At 37.3% G+C, this 14,271-nt stretch overlaps 1 protein-coding gene across 2 annotated transcripts; it reads right to left on the reverse strand.

Annotated features, from left to right (window-relative positions):
* Nucleotides 1-624: 624 nt before the first annotated feature.
* LOC122826902 (corticotropin-releasing factor-binding protein-like) lies at nucleotides 625-13,765 on the reverse strand. Of its 2 annotated transcripts, none has more exons than XM_044109271.1 (8): nucleotides 13,708-13,765; nucleotides 8,216-8,370; nucleotides 8,012-8,099; nucleotides 6,779-6,936; nucleotides 5,771-5,981; nucleotides 4,879-5,033; nucleotides 3,221-3,341; nucleotides 625-1,198 (listed from the first exon to the last, which is right to left on the reverse strand). In XM_044109271.1, the coding sequence occupies exons 2-8, from the start codon at nucleotides 8,294-8,296 to the stop codon at nucleotides 1,044-1,046; spliced, it is 969 nt and encodes a 322-aa protein (XP_043965206.1). In that variant the 5' UTR covers nucleotides 8,297-8,370; nucleotides 13,708-13,765; the 3' UTR covers nucleotides 625-1,043. The 2 variants fall into 2 exon arrangements, with proteins under 2 accessions (XP_043965206.1, XP_043965215.1); XM_044109280.1 differs by lacking the exon at nucleotides 13,708-13,765 and adding an exon at nucleotides 13,504-13,665.
* Between the last annotated feature and the right edge of the window lie 506 nt (nucleotides 13,766-14,271).

Raw genomic sequence — 14,271 nt, forward strand, 5'->3', positions numbered from 1 at the left:
ATCTACTATAAAACTAATACCACAATAAGAAGTTGCATAGAAAAGGAACATTTAGTTTTAAAGAACATTTTGTGACTAATACCGGTAATTAGTTTTTGTAGTTCTGAGCCAATTTGGATCTTAATCAGCAGATGTGGATTTTTTGTGTGCCATTTGGTAATTATTAATCTGCAAAACAAAAATGAGCTTTTCATAGGCTCATTTTCAGACCACTTTTAGTTACCATCTATTATTTGCCAAGCTCAGTTTATGAATTTATCTGTGCAGAAATTGTTGAGCCTTTTAAATTTCACTTACACGCCACGTAAAATTGCAGAGCCAGCCTGCATTTAACCCTTTAACATTTTTATGTGATGTTTTTATAGTGTGACGTTTAAATTTTATAAATCTAAGCTTAAAACTTTTTGTTATTTCTTTTGCATTTCCCTGAATTCTTGGCAATCCTTGAAAGTGCTATAAAAATAAACTTGCCTTTATTTTGTGCTTATTTACGCTCTTATTTTACAGATCCATTTCATGTAGGTTAGAGTTGGGTTTTTGAAATAAACCTTTTATCTGAGTCTTGCACACAAGTTTTCTCACAATAGGGAGTCACAAAAGCCAAACAATAAAAATGTGCTTTACCATGCAAGTCAAATATTTATTTTCAAATTGTCAGTCCAATAAAAACAGAAGAAATAAGAGAAATATATATATAAAAAAAGACTATAACCAATGCTAACTGAGAGCAACAAAACTAAAGATTTCTACCTGTAAATGTATCACATTTGGTCAAATTACTGAATATCAAACAATAAAATCCAGCGTCATTCAACTAATTCAGAAAAATGTATTACATCAGCATAAATAGCTTATTATCAAAGTAAGCATGATTACATCACTGACTAAAACATTTGGAAAATACAATGCCAACTATTTACTGACAGCATGAGTTAAACAGTACAGTTGAGTGCACAAGATGTGTTTTTCACAGAGAAGCTGGATAACCTGGTGATTGTCTTCCTGAAAGCTCACAGTTGTATTTTCTTCTGTGGTCGTGCATTTCATTCGACAGAGCAGAAGTTTTCCAGGCTGTTCTCTCGGGTTTTGGGAATCTCATTTTGATCCAGTAGTCGGTATTGGAAGGTAACACGGTTAATGTAGTTCCCACTGGAGACCAGCCTCACCACAGAGTTATCACAGCCAATCTTCATCTGGGCTAAAGAGCCAAAGAGACAAAAAAGAAAAACTGATTTCATACAGAAGAACTCCCCCTGGTTTTTTAGAGGTTCCCATTAGTTTGTTGATGCAACTTGTTTGTGAACTTTAGTGTCCACTTACTGGTCGCTTTATCAACTGCTCGAATAAATCAAACAGCTAAAAAACCATGTGGATTCAAAGTATAAGTACAAGAAGAGAATGGTAAAGAAAAATAAAGAAGGTAAGAAGATAGAAAGTTTGTTGATTTTTGCTTTGCTTTTTCTTATTTGTTTACTCATCTTTGTCCTCCTCCTCTTCTTTTTCTATAAGATAAAAGCCTGTACTGGCTGTCACCAGATCTGTGCTGAAAATCTGGCCAATCAGATCAATCAGAGGAGATACTGCCTCCAACTAACAAATACGCACACTCAATAGGGGTTGAGCAATTTTCTGGTTCTTCTATACAGACGAGTGGAGGCGGCCTAATTTTACTGTTGGCCATACTGCATTCATGGGTCCATTAATAACTGGAAATGTGGCAGCAGGTTAATAAATGCAGCCATAATCAGAGTTATAAACACTCTTGATTGAAATATGCTCTGTTGTGATTGCTTTGATTTTTGGCAGGAATGTGATGCCATGTGCAATGGTGGAGGGATTATTTGCTTGGCACACTTTTGACCTCTTAGTATAAACTGAGAGTAGTTCAGGTACAACATTCGACCAGTAAATATTCCTGCTGATCCTTTGTGACTACAGTGCACATCTTCTGGTGGATACTTTGAGCAGGATCATGCATTATGCCACAAAGCTCAAATAATCTCCAACTGGTTTCTTGTCAAGTCCAAGAAACCAGTTTGAGATTCACTGTCACCGACAGAGCGCCTTCAGGTGAAATGGGAGGTGCCCGTAACAATCTGGGATGTGCTGCTGACAAACCTGCAGCATCTGTGTGATGCTATCATGTCAATACGGACAGAATCTCTTAGGACTGTCTCTGTGACCTGGACATACCTTGACCTTAAAAACAGGAAGTTCTACTCAATAAAATGGGTCACAATTTAGTACTTACAATGTGCACACAATAAAGTTGACAAGGTAGTGTGTATTGATCAGTGTTTATCAAAACATATTCATTATTCATCGTCCTCCAAATGCAGTACAATGTTTTCTAATGAATGACTGGAACAACTAGCTCACATGCAGACTGAAAATTGACATTTCTACTCTCTTGAGATTTTTGGATCCAAGCAGCATCATCAATTTACTTGTAATAGTTGAAGATTGCTCTTGTCTGACAAATAAATGTCTCATCCTTGCAACAGTTAGTCCTAGCATAAGTGACATTTTACATAAAAAAATTAAATTTAAGTAGGATTGGTCTTCTTCCTTTGAAGAAACAATCTGTTGCATTATGTTAGAAAAATGTCAAGAAAAAAAAGGTGAACAAATATGAATATCTTTTATAAGTTTAATCACATTCCACTACTAATTGTAAAAATAAAATAAAACATATTTAAAAATGTTATAGTAGTTTAATGTTTCATTCTTTTAGCCATGCCGTAAACGTGTGTCCTGCAAGCAGAGTAAAACTTGGACTAGCACTGTTTCTTTGATCGCATTGTTTCACGGAAAAGCATATTATGTTAGAGGCTATTACAGCAAAGGGTCTACTCTGGATTTGGTTTTCAGCAAAGGGGAGAATAAATTTGTGCTTTTGTTATGTAAAATGGGAGAAAATGTCTAATTTGCATCGCAGATATTTGGACTTGCACCACATGGGATGTTATAATTTTGAATGATTTGCAGTACGCTATGGCAATTTTAAAGCATTGTTCCCTGATGATATGATGATGTTTTAGAGAGTGGCACCAAACAGGAAGCTGAAATGCAATTATTCTACTGCGGACAAAACAATATGTACAAACTGAAAACAGCAAGCTTCTGTTAAAAATCCCATAACATGCAGTCATGATGGTGATAATGCGACCTGAAACAGTTCTGTTTGAGAAACTGGAAACGGATGAGAGACCAGACTTACCGAGCCCACTGAGGGAGAAACACAGGTCGGCTACAGGGAACATCTTGGAGGTGTCCACTCCGTTTCCTCCCAACAGCTCCACGTAGTCACCTGATCCAGAGCAGCCTGGCCACGTCTGTCTCTGCAAACATGGACACACAAAATAAATTAACCATGATAGAGGATAGTTTACTGCTGATATCATGCATGTTTTTAAAAAAACTTGAATAGTGTGTATGCATTAGGAGCAAACATGTTGCATTCACAGCATTCTTGCTTTATCTATTTATTTATTAAAATATTTATTTAATCTATAAGAACAGTCTGGTACTAATATTTCAGTGGTGCATGACTGTCCCCAAATGATAATGATTTGCTTAATTAATCTGTAAGTAGGTCAAGTCGTCAGTTTCACTTTCAGAGGTTAGACAGCATAGTGTAGTTTGAGTAATCTTATTATTGTGTTATTGCTGCAAAAATTGAGTCACAGTTGAGTTGATTTTATTGCAGTGGCACATATGCAGCTGGGATGTGGAAGTATTTATACATATAAATACACAAATTTATATATATAGCGTCCTGCCTAAACTGGTGATGAAATTATGCACTCTACAGAATCAAATGCATAGTGAGGCGATGCTGAAAAATAATCACCAGGTCTTCCTATTTCATTATTTAAAAGAAATAATAATCACAGTTGTGTAACTATCCTTAAAAAATGGTTTCTGACTTGCAGTATAAAATATAATATGTGGATGATTTACATGTTTTAAATCCATTTCTTTTGGCAGGAAACACTTATGATGCTAGAGAGGTAAGTAACACAAAATAAGAAGCACAACATACAACAAGAAGAGAGAACTCAATTAACTGGAGATAAACACAGTAAGTTTCTTTGTGCTCTTCTGATGATTGAGATCAAGTTTGTGTTGATCCAGCAATGTAAAGGATGCAAGCGAATCAAAACGACTTTAAATTGCATTAGAATATTGTCATGGTTCCTGTGTGCGTGGGTGTGAGTGCGAGTAATGCATCTGTTCCAGCGAGGATCTTGGTGGAGAGCCAGGGCAGCCTTCACAAACTGTTGCACAACTTGTGCTGTAAATTACCTACTTGAGAACAAGTCCCTTTAGTGTTTGAATTAGAGGGGCATTGGAAGACATTTTGAGGCGTTAGAACTGAATTTTTAGGTTGTGAATTATGAACACGAATGCATTTATTTTGAGCCTGAGCAAACTGAGTTTCAAACTAGTTTTTGTTAAGGATGAACCGGCTCAACACTTTCTGTGGATGATCTGCGAGGTCACACTGATTGGAGAACTTGTGAAAATTTGTCATATGATATGTAAGTTATGCTGTTAGAGCCAGATATTTACAACTACTCTATAAAAATGTCTCTCATAGCACTGTCTGAATTTAAATGTGACTAAAGTATATGATGATTTTTTGTTCACAATATTTGATGTTTATTTTTGGTTTCAGATATTGACACCAAAAAGTTTCAATATTTGAGCCACAACAGAAAATCTCTTGTGTCTAATTACTGACACCTGATGTGACTCAGAAGTGTAATTATTCTGGGTCAGTACTTACTCTACTTAAAAAAAACACTTTCTTCTTGAGTACAGAACAATGTGTTTTCATTAGTAAAGAAGCCCTGTTAACTGTCAGCATCTTACCAGCAGGCTGATCTCATTGCTTTTGGCATCCCCTAAACTGAGATCTGTCAGTCGGATCTCCACTGGGTAGATGATGGAGAAGCTGCAGTTCCGGCGCTGATGCGGCATCACCATGGTGAAACTGCCCTCTGGACTCTGAGACATGATGTTGCAAGCTTCAGACACACACACACACACACACACACACACACGCACACAGACAAAACGCAGATGTGTGCACGCACACACACACACACACGCATGCACACACAGGAGAAGATGCTTCAGATTTCAAACGGCTCCACCATCACCTGAGAAACTAATTACTGACACCTGATGTGACAAATTGGACATAATCAGGGTAAGACCAAGGATGAGACACAGTTAAGACTGTGCATGAAACGTAGCTTGTACTGGTAACAGGAAGCCACTCAAAATGGATACAAGCAGAAGTCAAAACACTGTGACAGTGAGTTTTATATAGAATTGATATAATATCATCTACATAGTGATAAAAACTTACATGCAATGTTGTTTAACTAAAGGTAATCAGTATAAATTGTCTTCCCATCTCAAAGTGCTCTTGTCTAAGTGATTGTTATATTGCTTGGCATGGTGCTCTTCAAGCAGCTAGAAAACAGGTGCATCCTTCTCATTGAATCCCTTCATGTCGCCTTCAGCCTTGATTAACGCTTGATCGAGCTCAAATGTCCAGGAAGGACACACATGCATGCACACAAACAAACCCTGCATTACTAACGCTTTTCCGGAAGCATAGAGGAAAATAAGCTGACAAAGGGTGAAAAACCTTGAATCTTACATCACTGAAGTATTTATATTTAACTAACAACTTGTAATTCTCCCTGTTGCTGTTGCAGCTTTCCTAAACAGAGGGATGAGTTATAGGACTCACGGAAAGGGTTGTGCACTTTTTTGACAGCAAGGGTGAAACCGCTGTCAGGGCTGTGAATGCGAAAAAAGACCATGGCAACATTCTGGGAGGATCGGCCGGAGAGCGTTGATGCAGCAGAGGAGCAGTAGTCCGTGTAACGCTCGTGTGGGAGGAGAGGGTGGTCATTACTGCTGGGGAACTTCTCGCCCTTCAGGACCCAGCCGTCAAAAATCTGCAGCAACAGGAGACATGGAGCCCTCTCAGTCTGAAGCATGGCAGGATTGTTCATGCGGAATGAAAGCTTTTAAGTTTGAGTTTACAAATATATATTTAGGAAATTTATGCACCCACGTAAGAGTACATATGCATATTTGTCTTTAAATTTTGTAAAACATGAACATGATCAATGAATGAAGATCTGTGTGGTGGACTTTATCTAAAATATTGTTGACTTGAAAATGAAGTCTGTTATCTAATCTCTATTAAGACATTAAGATTCCTTTTTAATGCACTATAAAGGTGCTATAAAATGAAATATCTTATTTTCCTTTCTACTTATACATCAGCTGATTATCACAACATATATCTTTGCGTTGTTGTATCCCAAAACAATATGACAAGGATTGTCTTTCAGATTTCAGTTTTAAACATTTTTACCCAAAAAAGTTATATATGGATGTTACATTGATTTGTTTTTCAGATCCAGATCACCCCTCAGTCCAACTTTTATACCTAGAAAGTATCATCTTTTTCTCTGCCAAAAGCCTTTTTCCCATTTGGCCAGGTTGAACCGAATCGGCAGTGTTACTGAAGGGCTTGGCTCCTGAACTGAAGCTGTTTTCCTCCTACATTTGCTCTTGGCAAAGCACAAAGGATCAGCGGTGGTGTTTTGCCCTCAAACAGTGCCCTAACCACATTTGGAATCGTTTTAATCCAATATAAGAAGATGAAATAGAATTTCTGTCCTAAATTGCAAAGGCATGAACTTCCTGGCTTTTGGGAACAGAACAGAGGTTATTTTGGAACAACCTTTATAAAGTCTCCAGCACTGCAGTCGATGCTGACGTCAGACAGCTCCATACTGATGACCTCACTGGGTTCAGCGATGATGAAGGCAGCACAAGCCAGTTGTGGCCGGGATGCCACAAATGTAAAATAGCCTTCAGTCGCCAGCATGTCCAAGCATCCTTTACAAATCACAGAAAACACAGTTTCAAACATTAGCATTGGTGAAACCTACAATGTTTTTAGGAAACTTTGTGAAGACTTCACAAAGCAGTGCAATATTTTCCACCTATTTTCCACCTCATTAATGTATTTCTATGCTGAATTCACAACCACATTGCACTAAATAAGGCTGAATATGTCATTCAAGTCCAGCAGCTCAGAACAATTTGAACCTTATTTTGCATCAAGTTTAATTTCTCCTCTTTTCATCCACAAATATTGAGACCAAAAAGTAAGAAAAATGTCTTACATTTTTAAATATTTTAAATAAGCAAAACACCAGCATAAATGTTGGCTTTATTATCAGAGCAGGACAGCAGAACAATAATGATCAGTCGGCTTACATATGCGTGGAAATGAATTATAAAGTATTTTACAAGATTACAAAATTTTGTGTAACGTCACAAAAGAGCCAAATGAACAATTACGTGTTTCTTTTTTCAAACATGCCATAAATAGAAAAAAAAAATTAATAAATGTATGCATAGTTATATAAATTGACCAATAATAAATCAATGAATGAAAAATTAGTTAATTAAAATTTTAACAATTTATGTACAATTAGTTTCTTTGTTTCAATTATTCCTCCGTGGTTCATTTGCTTCAGTACTCCATAAGCAGTTAAAACTGTTACTAAAAATAATCAAAAAACAACCAAAGCCTCTATCTAGATGGGATAAATCTGAGGAAAGTAAATTTCAGACTGCTAATCTTGACTGGCTGTGTTAACCTCTGTGTTAGCCCTCTGACTTTGATGGATAAGGCTGATAGGCAAAATAAATTCATTGTATGCTGCAGCATGCCACTGAAATGAGTAATTTGTAAAATGTCTACATGTTTGATAAAATGACGTAAACATATTTACTGACAACAGAGTGTTTGCTTTTTTCTATATTTCATAATGATTTAATTGAATATCAAGGACTAAAGTAATTATTTAGAGACCTACTTTTTTAATAGAATTGTGACATGTTTGGACCTCCATACATCACATTTAAAAAAAAGAAAAGAAACAAAGAAGGAAAGATTTCTTACTGAGAGGTCGACGGAAAACAAAATCCTCTGATTCCCTTTTCTGGGCCGAACTGATCAGAGAATACAATCCATCTGAAGCCTCGTTGTCCTGCAGAAAACATGACGCAAACAAATTCAGACTGTCCTAAGTAAGGTTTAATCTACCCGGTTTTATCAATATACCCTCTTTGATTTACTTTACCATTAAAAAAAGTTTGTTCGTACCTCGATGTAGCGAGTGAGTCCGGTCCCTGATAGCAGGGAAATAAGACAGAGGAAGAGCTGAGCGCGCAGAGCCGCGGACATCCTGAGGAGCGTTTCTCCACAAGTGTTCTCCGAAGCGCAGAGGGGGAGTAACTGCGCATCCTGTGAGGTGGCAGCTTTTATAGCAGCAAAACAGAGAAAGGCAGAGCGACATCGGAGTCACTGAGAACGCAGAGTTATTATTTTTAATCAGAAACCAGAAATAGTGGCTATTTAAAGCCACATTTGAGCTTTTATGCATGCTCGGCGGTGTGGAAACTAATGACTGCGGATGATTTGATTAAAAGAAACGCGGCCTCATTAAAAGTCTTGATACACAAACCGAAGTGCAGCAGTGCATTAATTTTATAGGTCGCTGTTAGAATTCCTAAGCTAGAGGAGCTTTTATTTTTTTAAATCTCTTTTTCCATAAAATATATAAACGATGTGAAAAAAGTAGCATTCCCATGGTTTTCAGAAACTTTGGCATGACCATAAAGTAATGTTTTTGGATGTAGTTACTCATTATAACATAAGAAGGGTGAACTCAAACTTAACTCCGGGAACGTGGTTTGTCTGTACAAGTTTATGTTAAGTTGTTCCATACTGTGGAAGTAGCTATTGCTGCAGACATTTAAACTAAAATGGGGCAAGTTTACACTTTTCAGAAATATCTAATGTCAAAATGTTTAAAGTACAAATTGGAGCCCTTCTAGTGGTTTGACTTTTGAGCAAAGTCCTCTCTGTAAATTCAACAAAAATATTATAGCTGTTATATCGGTATTTATAGTCAAGAAGATGAGAATCCTGACTTTTATCTTTCCCAAACTTACATCGAAGAACTGGTGACTTGTTCAAGATTTCTCATCACAGGTGAAAAGATTAAGACCAACTCTCATGTGTCTACAACTGTCTAGATGTGTAAATCCATGGACATGATGACATAAATCTGTCAGCTTAGCACCACATTATGTTGATTAAATGGAAAAAAGACTTTGGAATCTTTTAACTGCATTAACCACAATCAGTTCACTAATACTCTAAGACGTAAACACCATTTACTGCAACTACAACTGCAGGACATTTGGAGTTTCTCTCCCCCAGCTTTGAACTTCTAAACACAAAATTGTTCATTAATTCTTCTTTGTAAAATGCCAAAAAGCTTAGGGAGGTTGGACGGAGAGTCTATGTGAAAATCAATCTTCAAGTCCTGTCACAGATTCTAAATTGGATTTATTTCTGCATATTGACTAGACCAGTCTAATAAAAACATTTTGATCCAAAACCACTCAGTACAACCAGAGTTGTACACTGGATGGTTTCCAGCTGCAGCCTCAAGTCTTTTGCAGGCTCTAACTGCGTTGCCCTTCCACACTGACCAGCTTTCCTGTCCTGGATAAAGACAACAGAAAAAAATCCCCATAGCATATTGCTGCCACTTTTATGTGTTTACTGAGGTCGTACTGTGTCACATGTGTTTCACATATAGAGTCATGTACAAAGGCCAACATTTCAAATTGCGTCAAATCTGACCTTCTTTGCCACTTTTCTACATGTTTGCTGTTTTCCATGTTGGCAAACTGACAGGTGTCTTAGAGTTTCCCTTCATCAATCGCTGTCTTTTCTTTCATAAAGGTCAGGTTTGAGGAAAACATGACTCATAGTTGTTCTGTGGACAGACTCTTCCATCTGACCTGTGGTTCTCTGCAATTCCCCCAGAGTTACAACATTAATCAGAGAAGATCTGCTTCTCTGATTAATGTCCTTGCTGGCCTGTTGATTCAAGTGTAAGGTCATGTGTTGGTTGGGTTACAGTTTCTCTCTCTTTTGGTTTTTAAATTATGGAAATAACAGTTCCTTCATTTAAAGCAGAGATCTATTTCAACCTAACTTCTCCCTCAGCTGCGTGCTGTGATGCCGTTTGCTCACTAATGTTTGCTAACAAGTCTCCAAAGCCTTCATAGAAGAGTTGCATTTATACTGAGATTAAATTACACGTATGAAGACTCTATGTATGACACAGTTTGGTTGCAGTAGGTTTGTTTGGGGGTGACTGAGTGGGTATCAAATCAAGAAGTCACATTCTTGTCAATAAAAATGTTTTAAGATTCTGCATAATTTTCCTTCTTCTGGACTGTGGATCTGCGGGAAGGCTTGTCACCTTACAATTGTTTGATTCTAGCTTCTTCCTGCAGGATGTCGATTATGTTTCCACAAGTTGTCGTCTAATCTGCCTATCAGTGTAAGGATGTGTTTGTGAATGTGTTTGCTGCTGTTGTATCAACCTTCCAGACCTCTCAGGTCTTCTGGTTCTGCTCTGCACCCCCAGAACCAGAACCAAACGAGGAGAAGCGGCATTTAGCATCTATGCACCAAAAATCTGGAACAAACTTCCAGAAAACTGTAAAACAGCTGAAACACTGACTTCCTTTAAATCTCAACTAAAAACCAACTTGTTTAGAGTTGTATTCAAAACGTAATCAATTGCAAATTTATTGACGGAATCTGACTTGGTGTTCTGTTTTGATTGTTGATTCTATGTTGCATTGTGTTTTTGTGTTTGATTTGATGTAAAGCACTTTGAAATGCCTTGCTGCTGAAATGTGCTATACAAATAAAGTTTGATTTGATTTGATTTGAATGTAGAGCTAGAGTAAGTACCTTTTAGTTGTTAGTATGACTACATAAGTGTCATACTAGTCTAGTATGACACTACATTAGTAGTGAATTTATTGAATTTATTGAATTTATAAATTCAATCAATTCACCAGTTTCACTATATAATAGGGTGGATTTGTGTAGCTTTTTCAACTAAAATCCCAATAACGCACACTGAACATGGCTAAATCTGAAAAAGCTGAAAAGATATTAATAATTTTGCAAGGCCAGTTGGTTTTTGTTAATGAGTTATTGTAATGTGATACAATCTGATTTTCTCTATAGTTTTGTTGCATGTCATCTGAAACATCCAAAACCACATTTACTAGTTACTCAAATAAAGCTCTTCCACATGCTTTCTCTACAACTGACTCTGATCTTATTTTTCCAAACTGTGGAGGAAGTCAGGAATGGCATTATAAACCTGAAGGACCAGAATGTACGCTTGAAGAAAATGAGGCAGTCCACACAAAGACAAGGTTTGTGAAGTAATTTAGTTTGTAACCACATTCTCAAATGATATGTAGGAGACTAATTTTGGGTGTCTGTGCTGCATTTATGAAAGGTCAAACTGTGACAGAGCTTAGAGCAGAAGATGATCGTTCTGTCAGTGTCCGTGTTCATGCATCCCATAAAAACAGCACTCACATTCTCACACTCGTCTCACTGAGTGTGCAGCTATACGCTGCTAATGATGGCTGACATTTTCTCTCACTGATGAAGGTCTTTGAAGCCACACGCTGGATTGTAAACCAGGGGGAAAAAGTAATGATGAATGTAATGAGTGTTTACTGGAACAGAGACTCAGCCTGTTGTCTCACAATGCTGATGACCTATTCAAGGTGTATTACTGTCATCTTAAAATACCAGTGGTCGTTGATTATAATTAGTTGTCGGACAGAGTCTTTGGTGTCTGAATTTATTAGGGAACAACAGGGATATGGTAGTACGATGCTACTTGATGTATATGGCAGTGAGTATTTCGCTGGACTTTATGAGCTTAGTGTTTAAGCACTTACAGTTTAAGCTAACGTTGTGCAGTAGGTTTCAAGCAAACATATTTTATCTGTCCTGCAACAAGCAGAAACAGCTTTGGATAATCAACAAACATGGATTATCAGTCTGTATGTTTGCAGAAATTATTATTTTCCAAAAGTATATTTGAACTCAGTTCAGTGAAATTTATTTATATAGCAACAATTCACAACAAAAATATCTCCAGGGATTTGGGACATCTTAGTAGCCGTTGTAATAATAAGGCAATGCCACAGCAAAAGCCACAAACCTAAAATATGTTTGACAAAATAACTTTTACATCCTAAATACAAGCCTTTGATGAAACAGAGTGAGAGGGCTGAGATGTGTCTGAAAATCCAACATAGTGATGTAATATGGAGGTAAGGAGATGGAGAAAAAACTGGTTTATTTAAAATTTGTAACCTAATATTTAGAAACTCCACATCGCACCGGGAGGTTGAAAAAACAGCACAGCATGAAGCATTCAGTCTGCAAATGAGAAGGTCTTCATGGAGCCATGTTGATTGGTGCCAAGCAAATGCAAAGCTTTGCTGTTAGTGGAGCCGTATTCTTTTCATGTTAACCTTTTATGATGCATGTTTAAATGTATGAATAAACAGAAGTAATCTACAAAGACAACTGTGTTAAAAACTGCTACAAAACCATATTGTTCAATAAAATTTGATTTATACTGTGATAGTTTATGACTTGAAAATTATACTGACCATCATTTGCATTGACCGTTTAGGAAAATCTGAGAAAATATCCCCTGTGACAGACTGGCGACCTGTCCAGGGTGAACCCCGCCTCTCGCCCGGAACGCAGCTGGAGATAGGAACCAGCAACCCTCCCGACCCCATTAGGGAAAAAGGGTGTAAGAAAATGGATGGATGGTTGAGAAAATATCACTTGCATGATAATTTGGAACACGGTGTAAATACTCACCATCAGAGACAAGAATCACCTCACAAGAGCAGCAGTTTTGGAAAAATCTGTGCCCATCATAATTTGGCAGTTCGGAAGCTCAAATCCTTATCTTTGCCTATTTTTCTTTCTCTTGCACATATTTCATTTCAAAACTAAAGGTGTCAAAAATAAAGAGATAATCAGTTTAATGATCAGGGCTCACTGCTTAAGGCAATTCTATTTACTGATTTTCCCACTTAAAACTTTTAAACAGCAACTATTGATATGCTGATGATGCCTTTATCTATCATTTATGAATTCAATAAAGTTTTTTCATCGTCAGGAGATGTAATTCAAAACGTTAGACTTACATTTATGACACATTATTTTTATCTGTGCAGCATTGCTATAAGTGAAACTGTCCTGTCTCTGAGTGATGCAGGAAAGCTGGTCAGTGCATTGTGTCTTTTCTATTAGGAAGTCCTAAAAGGACTTAAATGCCTTAAAATACCTAAAAATGTTGGATGGAGAGTTTTTGTGAGAATTTTAAGAAAATATCAAAATTCTCCAGGGTTAAATTTTTTTCATCGGCTCACTGTTTATTTACATTTAGCCTTCATTATTGAATTGATCCATCTGTTTTCAGCTCTTAGACTGAAGATTTACTGGTGGCTCCTAACGTTTCTTACCTTATACACAGATTTTCAGAGGTTATCTTGACTGATGTTGCTATGTGTTAGGCTGCTGGATGAAAAGCTGACCTTTTTCTCCTTCTGCTTCTTTCTATTACTTCTCTCCAGCTGTGCATCATTTGCAGTCATTCCTGCCATTAACTTAATCCTTTCTCTCTATTCCTTCTTGTCAAATAAGCTATCTCTCATATGCACCCTTACCTTGACTTGTGTTACTAAAAATCTGAGATCATGCTAACTCAGGGGTGGGCACCCCCGGTCCTTGAGGGCCAGTGTCCAGCAACTTTTAGATGTATCTCGACTTCAACACACCTGAGTCAAATAATGAGGTCATTAGCAGGACTCTGGAGAACCTGACTGCACTTGGGAGGTGATTCAGCTGTTGGATTCAGGTGTGATGGACCAGGGAGACATCTAAGAGTTGCAGGACACCGGCCCTCCAGGACCAGGAGTGCCCACCCCTGTGCTAGCTGGTGGTTCAGATAAGATTCAAAAGCCGGACAGGGAAAGATCCTGAAACATCGTGATGCACAAAAACTAACAAAAAACTTGGTAAACAGACAAAAGAACAATAATGCAAATTATAACAAGAAGCTAACACCATGAACCAGATGATGAAACTCAATTCCTTGTATTTGTTGCTGGCTTACTTTCTGTGATGCAACGTCTTTTTCACTTGGAGAAAATTGATTAGATCAGAATTGATTACATTTATTGTCATTGTACAGTATGCAAGACAACAAAATTAATAGTATAGCTCTTCTT

The sequence above is a fragment of the Gambusia affinis genome, linkage group LG03 (assembly GCF_019740435.1).
Source record: "Gambusia affinis linkage group LG03, SWU_Gaff_1.0, whole genome shotgun sequence".
In the NCBI taxonomy this organism is placed as follows: Eukaryota; Metazoa; Chordata; class Actinopteri; order Cyprinodontiformes; family Poeciliidae; genus Gambusia; species Gambusia affinis.